Below are 17168 nucleotides of genomic sequence, written 5' to 3' on the forward strand. Positions count from 1 at the left end.
ATGAAGGGCTTTATAAATATAATTGACTTGACTTGATACACAGACCTGTGTGAGTGCAGTACTACAACTCGTTCATTATCTTCTTTTACAGTATATTTTGACGGGGTCCCTAGTGCTGGGCAATAAACCAGACCCCTAGACCCCCAGACCAACCTTCTGGGTCTCCACAGGGACACATCTCCTCTTCCTCCTGCCCCTCCTCCTCCTCCTCCACTCAGCAGATAGGGAGTCGACCTTATCCAGTTCCTGTCTGGAAACACAACACTTCCAGTGTTTGGTTTCAGCAAAAATATTAAAGGTGGTTTAGTTGGTCTAGTTAAGGTTTTAAGGAAAGTGATGCATCCTGTTCAATCACCTTGCGCACCCTTTTCCTCTACACAGTTATTGGTCTGATCCATCTTATCCCCTCCCTCAGGCCACGCCCACCCTCATAAAATACCACAGAAACTCAAAGAAAAGATTCGGATTGGTTGAAAGGGAAGCAGGTGATCTGGACTTAACATGAACTCACTACCTGCCCAAATCCTTTTAGGAAGATATTAAACGCTCTGTTTATTTTCCAAACCCTCTTCAAGTAACCTGCACGGGTGAGGGGTCATCTTGCTCTAGAAGGCCTACAGCTTTAGATTGTGGACATTGGAGTTTGAACATAGTGCCATGTACCCTTTGGCCGGAAGTCAAACACCCTTTACAACTAAACTAAGCTGACCCTCCCATCCTACCCAGTCTGGACTTCAACCCGCGATCTCATCATCTAGTCCGGCCCGCGTCTCTTCTGACTCAAGTTCTAGTTCTAGTTCCAATAGAACCCATCCCTTGTTAAACGCCCAGAACTTCCCTTTCAGAAAAGTGGTTTTCAGTTTTGGAGAAAGTTTTACATTTGACATATCTGGAATAAATGTGTTGGAGTGGCGTCCAGCCAAGCCACGCGCAGGAAATGAGGCCGGCGGCTCCGTGTTGAGCGTGGCGTGTTTCGTGGCCTTGTTCCAATAGTTCCTATTCCTCGCAGGACAAAACAAAAATGATTCTAAGGCGTGTCCCGGTACGGAGGCAGAAGGCGTAATCATAGATTTGATACTCGCCGGACGTCTAAATTTAGTTTGGGTTTTTACGAACGACGACCTCGCCGGTCAGCTGGCGCTGGTGACGGCTGGAATGGCCGCCGCTCGCATTCTTGTGGCGACGCCATGTGACATTAAACACTCGGGTGGAAATATAGGAAGATACGGAAGGCTTACAGATGGACCGAAACAGGCTGGAACTCGCCCATCGCTCTGCGTGTCCATCTCTCTCTCTGTCTGTCTGTGTCTCTTTCTGTCTTTTTCCTTTTGTCCAACTGTATCTCTCTATCTCTTTGTCTCTTTGACTTTGTGTCTCTCCCCTTCTCTCAAGTTCTCTCTCACACACTTGCATTCATCTCTCTTGCCTCACATCTTCTATTTATCTGTCTCTTCATCATTCTGTATGTCATTCTCCCTCTTGCTCAATTAAACTAAACTCTTCGTATCTGCCTCTCTCTCCCTCCCTCTTTTCTCATCATGCAGTCCATCCATTCCATATCTGTGCATCTTTCTCTCTCTCTCTCTCTCTCTCTCTCTCTCTCTCTCTCTCTCTCTCTCTCTCTCTCTCTCTCTCTCCCCATAAACAGCCTTATAAATCTGTTGACATAATGTGAGACCCGTACTAAGCCCCAACCCCCAACAACGGTCAGGCTTCCCGTGACGGGAAGCCTGACCGTTGTTGGGGGTTGGGGCTTAGTACGGGTTAACCTTTGTGACATGACGACAGATAAATATCTCTCTCACCTCTTTCATCTCTCTCACGTCATTAACCAGTGCTCATCTTCTCACTCTTGCTTCCTTCATTTCTATCTTCCTTATCTCCGTCTGTCCGTCTGTCTGGCTGTCTCCTCCCTTCCCTCTATTCTCTTCTCTTCTCTCTCTCTTCACTCTCTCTTTCTACTCTCTCTTTTCACTATCTCTTCCTTCTCCTTTCTCTCTTCTCCTTTTTCTCGCAACCAATCTCTCCATACTCTCGCAACCGGTCTAACTTTCTTCATCTCATCCTTATCTCGCTCTGCGTGCGTGTGCGTGTGTATGTGTGGTTGTGTTTCCTGGTAATTATAGAATCCGGGTCACTATCAAAGAGATGCCACAAACCCTGGGGGAAGAGAGTGAGGAAGAGAGCAAGAGAGTATGTGGGTGTGTTTTGTAAGAGGGAGAGTGTAGTTGTGTGACAGAGTGCGAGAGAGGTAAAGAGTGTGTGTCTGTGTGTGAGAGCGAGATTGTGTGGCTATGTGTGTGCTTGCATAGAGGTCACAGCCTCATTGTCCTTGTCTGGGGGGGGGGGGGGGGCATCAGAGGGTAAGGGTCAGGCTGGGGTCAAAGGTTAATGAAGACCCCCAACCGTCTCCCTACCCCCAAACACAATGCAGTTTAAAGAAAGGTAACTTAACGCAGTACTATAGAAGGGTTAAAACATGAGTCATACAGGGAGTACCAGGGATGATCTATTAGAACAATAACACTATACAGGGAATTAACGGGTTACATATTAAACTCTATTCTCTCTCTCTGCAGAGTTGCTGGGCTCCACCAAGAGGCTGAATGTGAACTACCAGGACACTGATGGGTGAGTGATAACAGAGAGGGCCAGTCCACCGCTCCTACCAGCGGCTCTGGCCATTTTGGAGCCATGTTAGGTCCAGTCTCCCCTCTACCACGGGCGTTTGTCACAGAGCGGGATGCTTGCAGAGATGGTTAAGTCTGTTGTTAAACCGTCACATGTGGACAGGCTTGGACAGACTGAATCGCTGTTTGTGATTGGCTAAAATGAGTGTGATGTCACCAGATGATAGGCCATTAATTTAATCTGTATGTCTAGTGATCGGGCAACAATATGCAGAATAATAGTTTCAAAGCCTCACCTATCCCCTATCCGTCGGCCTCCGAGAGCCTCCAAGAGGACTTAACCCCTACCTGTAGGACTCCTATAGAAGATGATCTGACCCCTACCTGTAGGCCTCCTATAGAAGATGATCTAACCCCTACCTGTAGGCCTCCTATAGAAGATGATCTGACCCCTACCTGTAGGCCTCCTATAGAAGATGATCTAACCCCTACCTGTAGGCCTCCTATAGAAGATGATCTGACCCCTACCTGGAGGCCTCCTATAGAAGATGATCTGACCCCTACCTGTAGGCCTCCTATAGAAGATGATCTGACCCCTACCTGTAGGCCTTCTATAGAAGATGATCTGACCCCTACCTGTAGGACTCCTATAGAAGATGACTTACCCAGACTCCTATAGAAGATGACTTACCCAGGCAGTGCCCATTCTGGGCACTGCCTTGCCCAGAATGTCATGAGTCTGAATTCACTAGGAGTTGCTAGTTGTCTGCTTCCCTAAAATATTCGCTTTTCAGGGCCGTCAGATGTTACATGAAATATGAATGCAATCCCTTTGCAATATCCATAATTCCTTCATGGGAATGTGCTGGTTTCCTGTCTCCAGTTCACCCCACTGTGGTTCAGCATGTAATGGGTGTTGCATTTTAACTTGACACACCAAGATTGTTATGGAAAGACGGTTTGAGTGGAGATGATGGTGACTGAGGAAACGCATCTCAACACACTGGTTATAACTTCTCACTCCTACTGAGTCGGGGCGTGGGAGTTTGTCTACGTACCCCTTGTTACCCAGACAGCCTCGGAAATGCTGACTATTTAAACCTCTCCACTCCCCCCCTCTCTCTCCCTCCCCTCCCTTCGCTGTGTATTGGCATAGAGGAAGTTTCTCTTCTCATTAATATTAATATCAATATTAATATTCTCTTTGGAAGAAGAGGAGCTGTTTCATCCCAAGAGTTGAGGGTTTGTTAGTTTCTGCTCTCTTTTTCTCTCGCTCTCACCCTCTCGCTCACCTTCTCTCACTCACCTTCTCTCTCTCTCTCTCTCTCTCTCTCTCTCTTGCTCTCTCTCTCTCTCTCCCACCTTCTCTCTCTTGCGCTCTCTCTCTCTCTCTGTTTATTTCTCTCTGTCGTTCCCTGCGGGCTGCAGCATCCGAAACGTTTGAGTTAGTCCAGAATTCAGTAGAATTCTCGTTGGTTGTAAATTCTGCCGCAGTGAACACACTTTTGTCTTATTAATAAGAAATCCATCTCGTTAATCAGAATATATCTGTGATTGATCCAAATCACATGAAGGACTCAATACCTGGAGGCGCTGGTCGATAAGCAGAGCTCGTAAAACACTCCAGGGCCTCTTCAGGGTGTCTGCGATGAGGGGCTCGCACACACACGCACGCACACACAATGGGGATATTTCAGCTCAGCCCGAGTCAACACAACCCTCCCTAAACGATGGGCTAGGGAGCAATCAACCACCCGGAGAGAGGGAGGTGTTGAGCAGCAGTATATCACTAGCTCCGCTCAAGTGTTTGTTCTACAACTCCTCCTCAATCTCCCCCCTCCTCCGCCTCTCCCTACTCTACTCCTCTCCCCCCTCTACTCCTCCCTCCTCCTTCTCATCCTCCACCTCCCCTTCCTCCTCCTCTCCTCCCACTCTACTCCTCCCTCCTCCTTCTCCTGCTCCTCCTCCTCTCCTCCTACTTCTCCCTCCCTCCCTCCTTCTTCTCCATCTCCACCACGCCCCTGCTCCCTCCCCTACCCCTCACTTTATCTCCCTCCTCTGAGGGAAGCAGGGAGTAGAGCCTGGCAGTGTCAGAGGTCATCGGGGGTCAAAGGGTTAAAGCGTGTGTTGGGTTGGGGTGGGGTTGAACTAGACTCTTTAGATAAGATAGTAATCCTGTCTGCCTGCAGGGCTCCAACACACTGCTATTGGGGCAGGCCACCCGCCCACGAGACAGAGAGCTGGAGAGAGAGAGAGAGCTGGAGAGAGAGAGAAAGCGAGAGAGAGAGAGAAAGCGAGCGAGAGAGAGGGAGCTAGGCGTTGGTTAATGACTGTGATGAAATGTTGAGTTAGCAGAGTAAGCGTCTCAGAGCTAATTAGCTCTTTACTCCCTGGGTGGGGTGGTGTGATTTACTATATTTATTTATACGTGTGTGTGTGTGTGTGCATGTGTGGACGTGTGTATGTGTCTACATGTGCGGGCGTGCGTGCATGTGTTTGTATCCTCCGTAGGGAGCGTGTATCTCAAAGCAGAATATTCTTCAGATCTTGAATCGGGCCGTTGGCGCCGTGCTAGGCTACGTAGCATCCACCTCAGACCTGGCCAACCCATCCTCAGTTACCATGGAGACAAACTTCACAGAGTCTAGCCACGCTAACCCCTCTTACCGTAGAAACATAGCCCAGATTCCAGCCGGGCCAACTTCAGTTACCGCGGAAACACCCATATTATGAACCACTCATATCAACTTCCTTGTTCCCAGCAGCTTCCCATCACTGCAGCCAGTATTCATTGGTTGTTGCGACGATGAATCAAGTATGCTCATTTGCATGTCATGTATGCATTTAATATTCAGTGGTTCAGCAGACGCTTTCAACCCGAGAGACTCACAAGTGAGGCTGATAACATGAAAAGCAAAAGTCCACATTGGAGTAGCTAGATATTTCTTGTGCTGCATGACCAAGTTCAAACAACATCAACTCGTCGAGTCAGAGATGCATTCTGTTTAGCACCAGCAATTTTTGACAGACTGCAGCTGTGTGTGTGTGTGTGTGTGTGTGTGTGTGTGTGTGTGTCTGTGTGTGTGTCGTTTGTGTGTCTGGCATGCATAGGTGTCTGTTGAACGTGTGTTTCTGTGTCGATGTCTGGCGTGTTTGTGTGTGGTTATTTGACCCTCGTGTCTGGTGTGTGTGTGTGTGTGTGTATTTGACGTGTATGTTTTGCGTGTGTGTTTGTGTGCTTCATATCTCCTCTGTGAAGACTTCACATTGTGTCCCTTTTTCCTGATGAGGTCATGGTTGTCACTGGTTACCGGCTTGGTCAACAAACAGGGAGAGGGCGACGATGGCCAGCGTCAGAGTCGTCTTGTACAATCGCAGCGCCGCTCAGCCAATCACATTCAAACTTGTACCGTCCTCCTTTTCTCATTGGACGATGGACAGCTCCAAGTGTTTGAGTTCTGTGCTGTAGATGTAGGGGTTGAGGCACTACAGACTTACAATATATGCCCAAATAAGAGAGAACTGCTTCATACCCGCATTGTTAAAAGAAATCCATGTCCCGAAAATCAACTGTTTCTGCAAAAAGAATACCGGACATACGATGTCAATAGTCCAACTAGATTTTCACCTAGAAATTCACCAAACCCTTAAATATACTTAAACATCTCTCACCTTGACACGTAAACAAATTAATCATATTAATCGAATCCCCCCATACAATTATTGACACCTTTATCAATTTACACGTGAGGCTGACAGTAATCCCAGCATCCAATCAGAATGGGAGTAGGACTGTGGAATGTGGTCATGTGTGTACTGGTCCAGAGAGGACGTGTGTGTGTGTGTGTGTGTGTGCCAGGTAGTATGCTGAGCCCTGCTCAGGTGACGACTTGTTAGAAGACAGGCTGACTGCTGGAGATCCAGGACCTCTCATGAACGCACACTTGTTAGCACCATCTGCCGGGATGCGCCTTGGCACTCCGGGCGGAGTCAAAGCAAATGGCATTGGCGTGTTTTTTATTTATTGCCAAAACAGCTTTTAGTGACAGTACACTTCCTTACGCCTACCGATGACACAGCAAAGGGATGCAATTGATACTGCGGCCCGTCTTGTGAAATGCATCTGATTATATTGGAGAGTTGCTCAAAATTCTTTAAAATGCTCTTTCCCAGTACCCCAATGGGAGCCCCAGTGCGTTAACCTGGTGCAGTGCCCCAGTTGTAACACAGTAGGGCTAAAACACTGTCAACAATAACTAGACCGGGAACAAGGAAGTGAAATACTAGAATGGAATAGAATATTATGAAGAATCGTGTAAAACCTCTAAGCACTTTGGTAGTACGGCTAATTTAAATCATGTGTCAGAGGTACAGTATGCGGGTAACACATGGTGTGTCTGTGTGTGTGTGTGTGTGTGTGTGTTTGAGTCTAAAGTGTGTGTGGTTTGCTCTGCTTGTGCCAGCTTGTCTGGATCTGTACTCATAAAGAACTTCTCGTAAACGTTCTGATTCAAGTACTCCTGTGGACACCCCCTCCTCTTACATGGAAAAGTCCAGGAAACCCACTTCCTGTCACCTCCTGGCACTTCCTGTCATTGGGTAAAGGGACAAAGAGTTCAGTGTCCCAGTGTTTGTGCTTCTGTGGGCGATCTAGTCAGTCAGGTGATTATGGTTGAAAGACTAACTGTAGAGGTGCTGTTCACTATTATATAGACTTACTGTTCTCACTGTTGAGGAATACATTATTATATAGACTTACTCTAGTCACTGTTGAAGTACACATTATTATTATATAGACATACTGTACTCACTGTTGTTGAACACATTGTATAGACTCAATGTACTAATCGTTGATAACCACATTATTATATAGACTTACTATAGTCACTGTTGAATACATTCATTATTATATAGACTCAGAGTCGATGAACACATTAATATCATGTGGACTTACTGAAGTGGTACTGTTGAACACATTATTATATTAGTGTTAAAGATCATATCTGACAGTAACAACTTATAGTTCAAATAGTCTGTGTGTGTGTGTGTGTGTGTGTGTGTGTGTGTGTGTGTGTGTGTGTGTGTGTGTGTGTGTGACATTTTGTGTGATATACTACCCCAGCACATTCCACTCTAAAGGGGATGACAACCCCCCCCTATACCACCATAAATATATCTTCTGTCTCCACACATCACACTCTCACACACTCACTCACACACTCATTCACTGTCTCTCTCTCTCTGTCTGTCTTGCTCTCTCTCTCTGTCTGTATGTTTACTTTGCTATATGTGCTCAATTCTCTCTCTCGTGTGTGTGCGTGTGTGTATGTGTGCGTTTCTCGTTCTTTATCTGTATGTCTCTTGTCCTTGGGCTCCCTCTCTTCTGATAAGAGGGGACGTCAAGGGGGAGGAAAGGGGAGACGAGAGGGTGGCAGGAGAAAGAAGAGTGCTCGCAGAGTAGAGATCTGTCTCTTTATCTGTCTCCCGGTCTGTCTGCCTGTCTGTCTGCCAGCCTATCCGTCTTAGGGTAGTTATATAACATGTTTAGAGAGCGTGTTAACATCCTGTCCTGCTGTGTGTTGTGTAGGAGAAGTGATTTATACAAGCCATGCCTTGACTTGTCTGGGAATTAGAAATCTGTCTCACAGACTGGCACCCACAAACACCTCCACCCTCCCAGCTCTACCCTCACCCTCTCACCTCCACCCTAACCCTCTCACCCTCGCCCACACCCTCTCACCTCCACTCTCTCACCTCCACCTTTACCCTCTCACCTCCACCCTAACCCTCTCACCTTTACCCTCTCACCTCCACCCTAACCTTCTCACCTCCACCCTCTCACCTCCACCCTAACCCTCTCACCTCCACCCTAACCCTCTCACCTCCACCCTCTCACCTCCCCCCACACCCTCTCACCTCCACCCTCTCACCTCCACCCTAACCCTCTCACCTCCACCCTCTCACCTCCCCCCACACCCTCTCATCTCCACCTCCACCCTCTCACCTCCACCCTAACCCTCTCACCTCCAGCTTCTCATCTCCCCCCACACCCTCTCACCTCCACCCTCTCACCTCCACCCACACCCTCTCACATCCACCCTAACCCTCTCACCTCCCCCCACACCCTCTCACCTCACCTCCACCCTCTCACCTCCACCCTCTCACCTCCCCCCACACCCTCTCACCTCCACCCTCTCACCTCCACCCTAACCCTCTCACCTCACCTCCACCCTCTCACCTCCACCCTCTCACCTCCACCCACACCCTCTCACCTCCCCCCACACCCTCTCACCTCCACCCTCTCACCTCCACCCTCTCACCTCCCCCCACACCCTCTCACCTCCACCCTCTCACCTCCACCCCACACCCTCTCACCTCCCCCCACACCCTCTCACCTCCCCCCACACCCTCTCACCTCCACCCTCTCACCTCCACCCTAACCCTCTCACCTCCACCCTCACCCTCTCACCTCCACCCTTACTCCCCCTTAACTCCAACCCCCAACCCTGAAGATGGGTTGCAGCACCACCATCCTTCCTGTTGTGATGTCTCCAAGACCCACACACACACATTGACAGGCATAGTCACAACCACAAACAAAAACACGCACACATGCCAACACAAACAAATTCAAACTCTCAAACATACACACACTCACACAATCACTCACTAACTCACTCACTCACTCCCACAGGCCAGCAGACACAAGCACACAAACTTGCACACACACACATGCGCACTCACAGACACACACAAAAAGACACACACAGATGCACACACTAAGACATAAGCATGCATACACAGAATCAAACCACTCAAGTACACAATTTCAGATGCACAAACACAATAACACAGTTAGATTCAGACCCAAACCCCAAACCCAAACAAGCAACAAATTCGACTGCTCTGATAGCTTTAAGAGCATTATTTTATAGAAACCCTTATACCGACTTCTAATGAAACCCTAATAAACCATTGTGAGTGTGTGTGTGTGTGTGTGTGTGTGTGTGTGTGTGTGTGTGTGTGTGTGTGTGTCGGGGGGGGGGGAGTTGTGGTTCTCTGGATAGTTTCAAATTTAGAGTTTTAAACAACAAACCAACTGCCTGGTTTCTGTTTCCCTGCTAGCTAATCCCTGCCGCTCGGCATGCTGGGTAGCATGTTCCAACTGGGCGTCTGTAGGAGTTTGACTCCCTTCAGCCGGCCTCGGCTGAGGGGAGGCTCAAACCGAAATGCCTGCAGACGCAACTGGATGGATCTACAGCCAATCAGATTAGTGAAGACCCATCTAGTTTGTTGATGAAAATCCCTCAACGGTGCTCCCATAGAGCGCTCCTCTGTACAGTCATCATATCAAACCCGCCCCGTATAAAATAAATGTTTGTGATTCACCCGGCCCGGTCCAGGTCTGCTGAAAATCAGTCTGAATGGGAGGGGGGCCAGACACCAATGCCAGAGCAAATAGACTTGAGCTCGCCAGGTTACCAGGCTAGGCCTTGGGGTTCCCATCTTGACTTGATTCTTCTTCAGGGAGATGTTTTTGGTTTGGCTAGCAGCAGGCTGCTTACCAGGAGAAAGCTGCATGAATGTAACCAGGAGCTGGCAGCAGGCTAGTAACAGGGAGTTGGCAACAGGCTAGTAACAGGGAGTTGGCCACTGGCTAGTAACCTGGAGCTGGCAGTAGACTAGTAACAGGGAGCTAGCAGCAGGCTAGTAACAGGGAGATAGCAGCAGGCTAGTAACAGGGAGCTGGCAGCAGGCTAGTAACAGGGAGATAGCAGCAGGCTAGTAACATGAGCTAGCAGCAGGCTAGTAACAGGGAGCTAGCATTAGGCTAGTAACAGGGAGCTAGCAGCAGGCTAGTAACAGGGAGCTGGCAGCAGGCTAGTAACAGGGAGCTAGCAGCAGGCTAGTAACAGGGAGCTGGCAGCAGGCTAGTAACAGGGAGCTGGCAGCAGGCTAGTAACAGGGAGCTAGCAGCAGGCTAGTAACAGGGAGCTAGCAGCAGGCTAGTAACAGGGAGCTAGCAGCAGGCTAGTAACCAGGCTGTCTGTGGTGTGTTTACAGGTTCTCTGCGTTGCACCACGCTGCCCTGACAGGAACCTCTGAGCTGCTGTCGGCCCTGTTGGACGCCCAGGCTACTGTTGACATCAAGGACAGCAATGGTAACACGCACACGCACACACACACACACACAAACACACACACACACGTACACAAACACAAACACACGTACACACACGCGTACAGTCACACACAGACACATACACGCGTACAGTCACACACGTCCATGGGTGTGTGTATCTAAGTGTGTGTGTGTGTGTGTGTGTCAGGCATGCGGCCCCTGCACTACGCGGCGTGGCAGGGCAAGGCGGAGGCGGTGCTGCTGCTGCTGCGCTGCGGAGCCTCCGTCAACACGTCCTCCCAGGACGGACAGATCCCGCTGCACCTCGCCGCCCAGTACGGACACTACGATGTGGTGGGTGGCCTCTTCTATATACTGTAGCTCTATAGAACTGTATACAGTACGGACACTACGATGTGGTGGGTGGCCTTTTCTATATACTGTAGCTCTATAGAACTGTATTCATTAAGGACACTATGATGTGGTGGGAGGACTCCTCTATATACTTTAACTCTATAGAACTGTATACAGTACGGACACTACGATGTGGTGGGTGGCCTCTTCTATATACTGTAGCTCTATAGAACTGTATACATTAAGGACACTACGATGTGGTGGGTGGCCACTTCTATGTACTCTAACTATAGAACTATATACATTAAGGACACTATGATGTGGTGGGAGGACTCTTCTATATAATATAACTCTATAGAACTCTATTGAACGTTATGCAGTAAAAACATTACGATTTGCTGGGTGGACTCTCTATTTATCTTTGTAACTCTTGATAACCACATATAACTGTATATCAATGTAACTCTATGCAGTACTGTATCTATAACTCTGTATATTCTACAGTCTGAGATGTTACTCCAGCATCAGTCGAACCCTTGTCTGGTGAACAAGTCTAAAAAGACCCCTCTGGACCTGGCCTGCGAGTTTGGTAGAGTCAAGGTGAGACAACCTGTCAATCTATGTAATTGTCTGTCTGCCTTTGTATGTGTATGTGCGTCTGTGTGTGTGAAATTTGTGTGTGTTTGTGTGTGTCAGTATGTCTGCAATATTGCAGACAGAATGTGTTTGTGCATGTCCCACATCGCTGGATCATGGAGTCATGCTGGATAATTCTCTCTCGAGGTCTTTCCCTCTCCCTCCATCCCTCCCTCTCCCAGAGGAGTGATCAGCATATCTTTCTAGCATGTCTTCTGATGCATCTGTCCGGTGTGTTGAGAATATAGAACCATGGACAACATGGGAGCGGTAATAACCAAGAGAGATGAGGTTGTGACATAAGCCCTTCCCATTGGTCCTAATATTTTAAAAGAAAGTAATGTGACGTTCAATTACAGATCACACTGCTCTCTCTCCCGTGACCTCACACCATTAGGAGCTTACCAACCCTGGCTGATATTAGCTTAACACTCACTACAAATAGACCAACAAATAGAGCGTAATACTACCAGTGGATAGCGCTTTAATTTGTAACTGAAGGCTCGCTAGCTTAATGTGTTCCCCCAGCTTTGTCCAGTTATAGTCAAAACATTGAATGTTCTCTATATTCTGTACTGTTCTCGGCTGTCTGGAAGGATCCTACCCTCTGTTTTTATGTCCTTTTAAGGGCAGTGGGTAAGGGGTTACGTGTTATATGTGGGCCTGTGAAGTGCTTTGACATTTGTAAAGGTGATTGAGAGTGATACTTATAAAGCCGACTTGACTGCTTTGACTCCCTGGCGTCCTCATGGTCTCTCAGTCTAAACCCGGTCCTCTGACTTGTGTGCAGGTGGCCCAGCTGTTGCTGAGCAGCAACATGGTGGTGGCTCTGCTGGAGGGGGAGAGGAAGGAGCAGTCTGACTCTGCCTTCACCACCCCCCTCCACCTCGCCTCACGCAACGGACACCAGGACATCATCCGGTGAGACGCCGTTTTGGGGTTGCGCTTATGGACTGAAATCTGCCCTCCGACGATATGTTGATACGTTCGTTCCACATCGTCGTACATCACATACGTTTGGATGTTGATGCAGCCAGCGGGTGTTGATGGGGTTTAATGTGTGGGGAGGTAGATGCAGAGACGTAGGAGAAGAAGAGTAGGAGAAGAAGAAAATGTTCAGATATATACTGTATATATGTGTTCAGAGGCCGGATAAAGGCACCTGTTCCTTCCCTTTTGGGTGGACCAATCACAGCTCGGTATGAGGTGTCATGTGAGCATGTGGACGGAGGGGAGGTGGATTCTTGGCTCCGATACAGGTCATCAGGGAAAGGGAATATTTCATCAGGGACGGGGAATATTCCATCAGGGAAAGGAAATATTTCGTCATGGAAGGGATATTTCGTCATGTTCGATGCGAAAGAAGCCCCAATGTTCAACGTTGTATCTCAACAGATTCAGAACTCATGTACTGTGTGCTCCATTTAATAATGAAGAAAACCAAGGAATAAAAGCACAATTCTCTGTTACACACACAATGATCTCTCGCACACTTTACCGGTATATACACGATGATCTGTTACACACTTCATAACATGATGATATGTTACACAACTTATATACACAATGATCTGTTGCACACTTTATATACACAATGACCTGTTACACACTTCATATCACGATGATATGTTACACAACTTATATACACAATGATCTGTTACACACTTCATATACACAATGATCTGTTACACACTTTATATACGCAATGATGTGTTACACACTTCATATCACGATTATATGTTACACAACTTATATACACAATGATATGTTACACACTTTATATAATGATCTCTCTCTCTCTCTCTCTCTCTCAGGCTGCTCCTCAAGGCAGGTATTGACATCAACAGGACGACCAAGGCGGGAACGGCGCTGCACGAGGCGTCGCTCTACGGCAAGACGGAGGTGGTCAAACTTCTGCTCGACGTGAGTCCGCCACTCTTCACACCTAGTCAAAGGTGACGATAGGCCTAGCTAGCATCGTTGCGCGTTAGCTCTGGTAGAACCATACCATTTGGTAGTGTATGGCTTCCGTAACGGTAACATCCAGTACACATCGTGAAATATATAATCCAACTCGGACCCCGGTGTATTGGAAGAGATCATTTCTTTGCAAGAACCCCAGTATGTAAGCAAAGTGCACAGTACATTGGGTATGACTGCTGTATGCTAGATAGATATCCAATTTGCTATCTTGGAATCCAGTATATAAGCTATAAACACTCTTAGCTAAGAGCAGGGTACCCCAGGATTCCAGTGTGTTAGCAGGGAGGGCTCCGTGTTTGCTACGCCAGCGTACAGCGCTACAAGCCAACATACTGGGCTTATAGCAAACCTAGGGCCCTCCCTGCAACCATACGTAAGCAACATATTGCTGTCCCTGCTAACATACATCAGGCGTGTGCTAATATACATTAACGGTGTGCTAACATACATTAGCGGTGTGCTAACATACGTTAACGGTGTGCTAACAAGTGTTAGCGGTGTGCTAACATACGTTGGCGATGTGCTAACAGCACTGTGGTTTGTGGTCCTGCAGGCCGGGGTGGACGTCAACATCCGCAACACGTACAACCAGACAGCACTGGACATCGTCAACCAGTTCACCACCTCGCACGCCAGCAAGGACATTAAACAGCTGCTCCGAGGTGAACAGGGTCACATGACCCACCGATATTCACCTGGGACCATCATCCCGCATTTCTGTTTTCAGTCCTGGTGCCTTACGAACCGAACAAAGGGAACATTTATTTTCCATTTCGCTATTAGAGGAGCTACATGCTAGTGTTGTTATGTATTTTAAACACATAAAGCTACCCACACATAGCCACTAGGAAGTAGGATCGAACACGTAAGCCGTAATTACCACACATAGCCACTAGGAAGCAAGACCCAACATACAAGCTGCAATAACTATTCCAGCCAAAGATGGCAGCACCTTTAGATAGGTGAGGAGGGCGAAACCAATACGTCACATAGGCCACGCCTACTCGGTATTAAAGCAGGGCCTGAAGCCAACGAGATCAGAAACATCCGGCAGTCCATACTAGGGAGTTAGGTACAGAGGCCTGCTGTTTGTCGCTCACACGCGTGTCCATACAATTCCCCTCCTTTTTCTTCATAGTTACCATACCGAAATACTTTAACAAATAAAGTGAGTTAAAGCGATTCAAATTAGACTACTTTCTTCAAGAACGCAACAGTGTCTACCCTGAACCACCTAAAGGCTATTACAGGAGCTACATACTAGTCCCCACTGTGAACCACCTAAAGGCTATTAGAGTAGCTACATGCTAGTCCCTACCGTGAACCACCTAAAGGCTGTTAGAGGAGCTACATGCTAGTCCCTGTCGTGAACCAAATACGATTTGGTTCGTACTTTAATTGGTGTGATGCCAAAAAGTGTGATTTCAAAACACATTATTTTCTTTACATCACACTTGGTTGAAATACAGATTAAGGGCTTGACCTGAACAATCAGGGAGTCGGACGACGCATCACATCCCTCTTTCAACTGACGAGGTAGAGAGAGAGAGAGAGAGACAGACATAAGAATAGAGAGAGAAAACAATGGTTAGTATTATGCTACCAGGAAACTATCTGTTTTGCCAATGGAGCCCTGCACAACAGCGAGAGAGAGAGGGCTGTAATCACAGCATAACAGCTGTGTGACCTCAGGAGCTCCAGACTGCCATCTAGAACGCATTGTGTGTGTGCGTAAAGTTTCTTGTGAAGTTGGTCTCCTCTGTTTGTGTTATCTACTCTGTAATCCAGCCGGCTTGAGGCTTTCATGTCCCCGTATGCCTGGGAACCCGGACAGTGTGTGAGAGAGTGTGTTTGTGCGTAATAAGTACTTGTGGGGACCGGCGGGTACCAACACCTATCCACGGGGTCTCAGGGGGACCGCCTGCTGTTTATCGGCTCAAGGAGCGATGATGACTCTGTTTGTAAACAGTTTGACGTGGTGCCTGGTGCCCGCTGTGTCCTGCTGTGATGTGGCGTGTACGGTAGCCTAGATAGAGTTCACGCGGCTAGCATGAAATAAGCCAGGGCTCTGGCCGTCCACTTCACCGGCAGTGTACTAATGTAGCGGTGAGCATAGCCTCAGCACAGCCCTGGTCCTCGCTCTCTGTTGGCTTTGGAGGTTAGTTGTCTGTGTTCAGTCCTTCTTCCTGACTGTTTGTTTGTCAGTGTTCCTTTGTCGGTTTACCCATCAGTCGGCCTACCTGTCTGTTTACCTGTTTGTCTGCGAACCTGTCTGTCTGTCTATTTGTCTGGCTCTCTGCGTCCCTGGCTTGTCTACCTGTCTGGCTGTGTACCGGTGTGTGTCCCTGTTTGTCTGTCGACATGCCTGTTTAACCGTCTGTCTGTCTACATGCCTGTACCTGATGTTACTGGTTGTGTAGGTGACTGACTTGTGTGTGTGTGTGTGTGTGTGTGTGTGTGTGTGTGTGTGTGTGTGTCTTCCAGATGCTACAGGTGTTCTACAGGTGAGGGCTCTAAAGGACTACTGGAACCTCCACGATCCCACCGCACTCAACATCCGCGCCGGGGATGTCATCATGGTGAGACACTTAATGCACACACATCTAGAGATTCAGCATGAGGAGACTCAACACGTAGAGATTCAACATGTAGCGCTTCAATGTGTAGCGCTTTAACATGTACAGATTCAACATGTAGAGTTTAAAGATGTAGAGTTTCAACATGTTGAGTTATAACATACATATTTTCAAAATGTATAGACTCAACATGTAGAGATTCAACATGTTGAGAGGAAGTACACAGAGAGATTTATTTTCTCTACTCGTAAACATTCCAACATTTTTAATGGAAATAGATGATGTAAGGAAGGCATAATTTCCATAGGAAGATGGAAACCTCTACTATTTCCCCCACGGTTGACCTGTTCCTTCAAGAAGTCAGGGTCGTCTATTGGTTAGGGTCTTAGATAGGATCTGGGTTAGATCTCCAGCGTCCTCAGGCTATTGGTAGGCATCCTAGAGCCAGATATCATTTCGTCTGTCTAACCCCTACCTGCTCCTTAATGACCTGTCTCTGTACTGTCTAACCCCTACCTGCTCCTTAATGACCTCTCTCTGTACTGTCTAACCCCTACCCGTCTTTAATGACCTGTCTCTGTACTGTATAACCCCTACCTGCTCCTTAATGACCTGTCTCTGTACTGTATAACCCCTACCTGCTCCTTATTGGCCTGTCTCAGTACTGTCTAACCCCTACCTGCTCCTTAATAACCGGTCTCTGTGCTGTCTAACCCCTACCCGTCTTTAATGACCTGTCTCTGTACTTTCTAACCCCTACCTGCTCCTTAATGACCTGTCTCTGTACTTTCTAACCCCTAACTGCTCCTTAATGACCTATAATAGAATGTAATTATCTTTATTGTCATTGCACATAGTACCTGTCCC

At 47.8% G+C, this 17168-nt stretch overlaps 1 protein-coding gene across 5 annotated transcripts in view; it reads left to right on the plus strand.

Annotated features, from left to right (window-relative positions):
* Positions 1-17168, plus strand: part of LOC307083196 (CASK interacting protein 2) — a 45532-nt gene that overhangs the window by 15909 nt on the left and 12455 nt on the right. For all 5 annotated transcript variants that reach the window (XM_079747024.1, XM_079747025.1, XM_079747026.1 and 2 more), the window contains exons 3-10: positions 2580-2631; positions 10695-10792; positions 10961-11106; positions 11611-11706; positions 12533-12663; positions 13557-13665; positions 14279-14387; positions 16210-16304. In XM_079747024.1, the coding sequence (XP_079603150.1) occupies positions 2580-2631; positions 10695-10792; positions 10961-11106; positions 11611-11706; positions 12533-12663; positions 13557-13665; positions 14279-14387; positions 16210-16304 (836 nt within the window). The remainder of the gene's footprint in view (positions 1-2579; positions 2632-10694; positions 10793-10960; positions 11107-11610; positions 11707-12532; positions 12664-13556; positions 13666-14278; positions 14388-16209; positions 16305-17168) is intronic.

This window comes from Pollachius pollachius (assembly GCF_949987615.1).
Source record: "Pollachius pollachius genome assembly, chromosome: 11".
Taxonomy (NCBI): domain Eukaryota; kingdom Metazoa; phylum Chordata; class Actinopteri; order Gadiformes; family Gadidae; genus Pollachius; species Pollachius pollachius.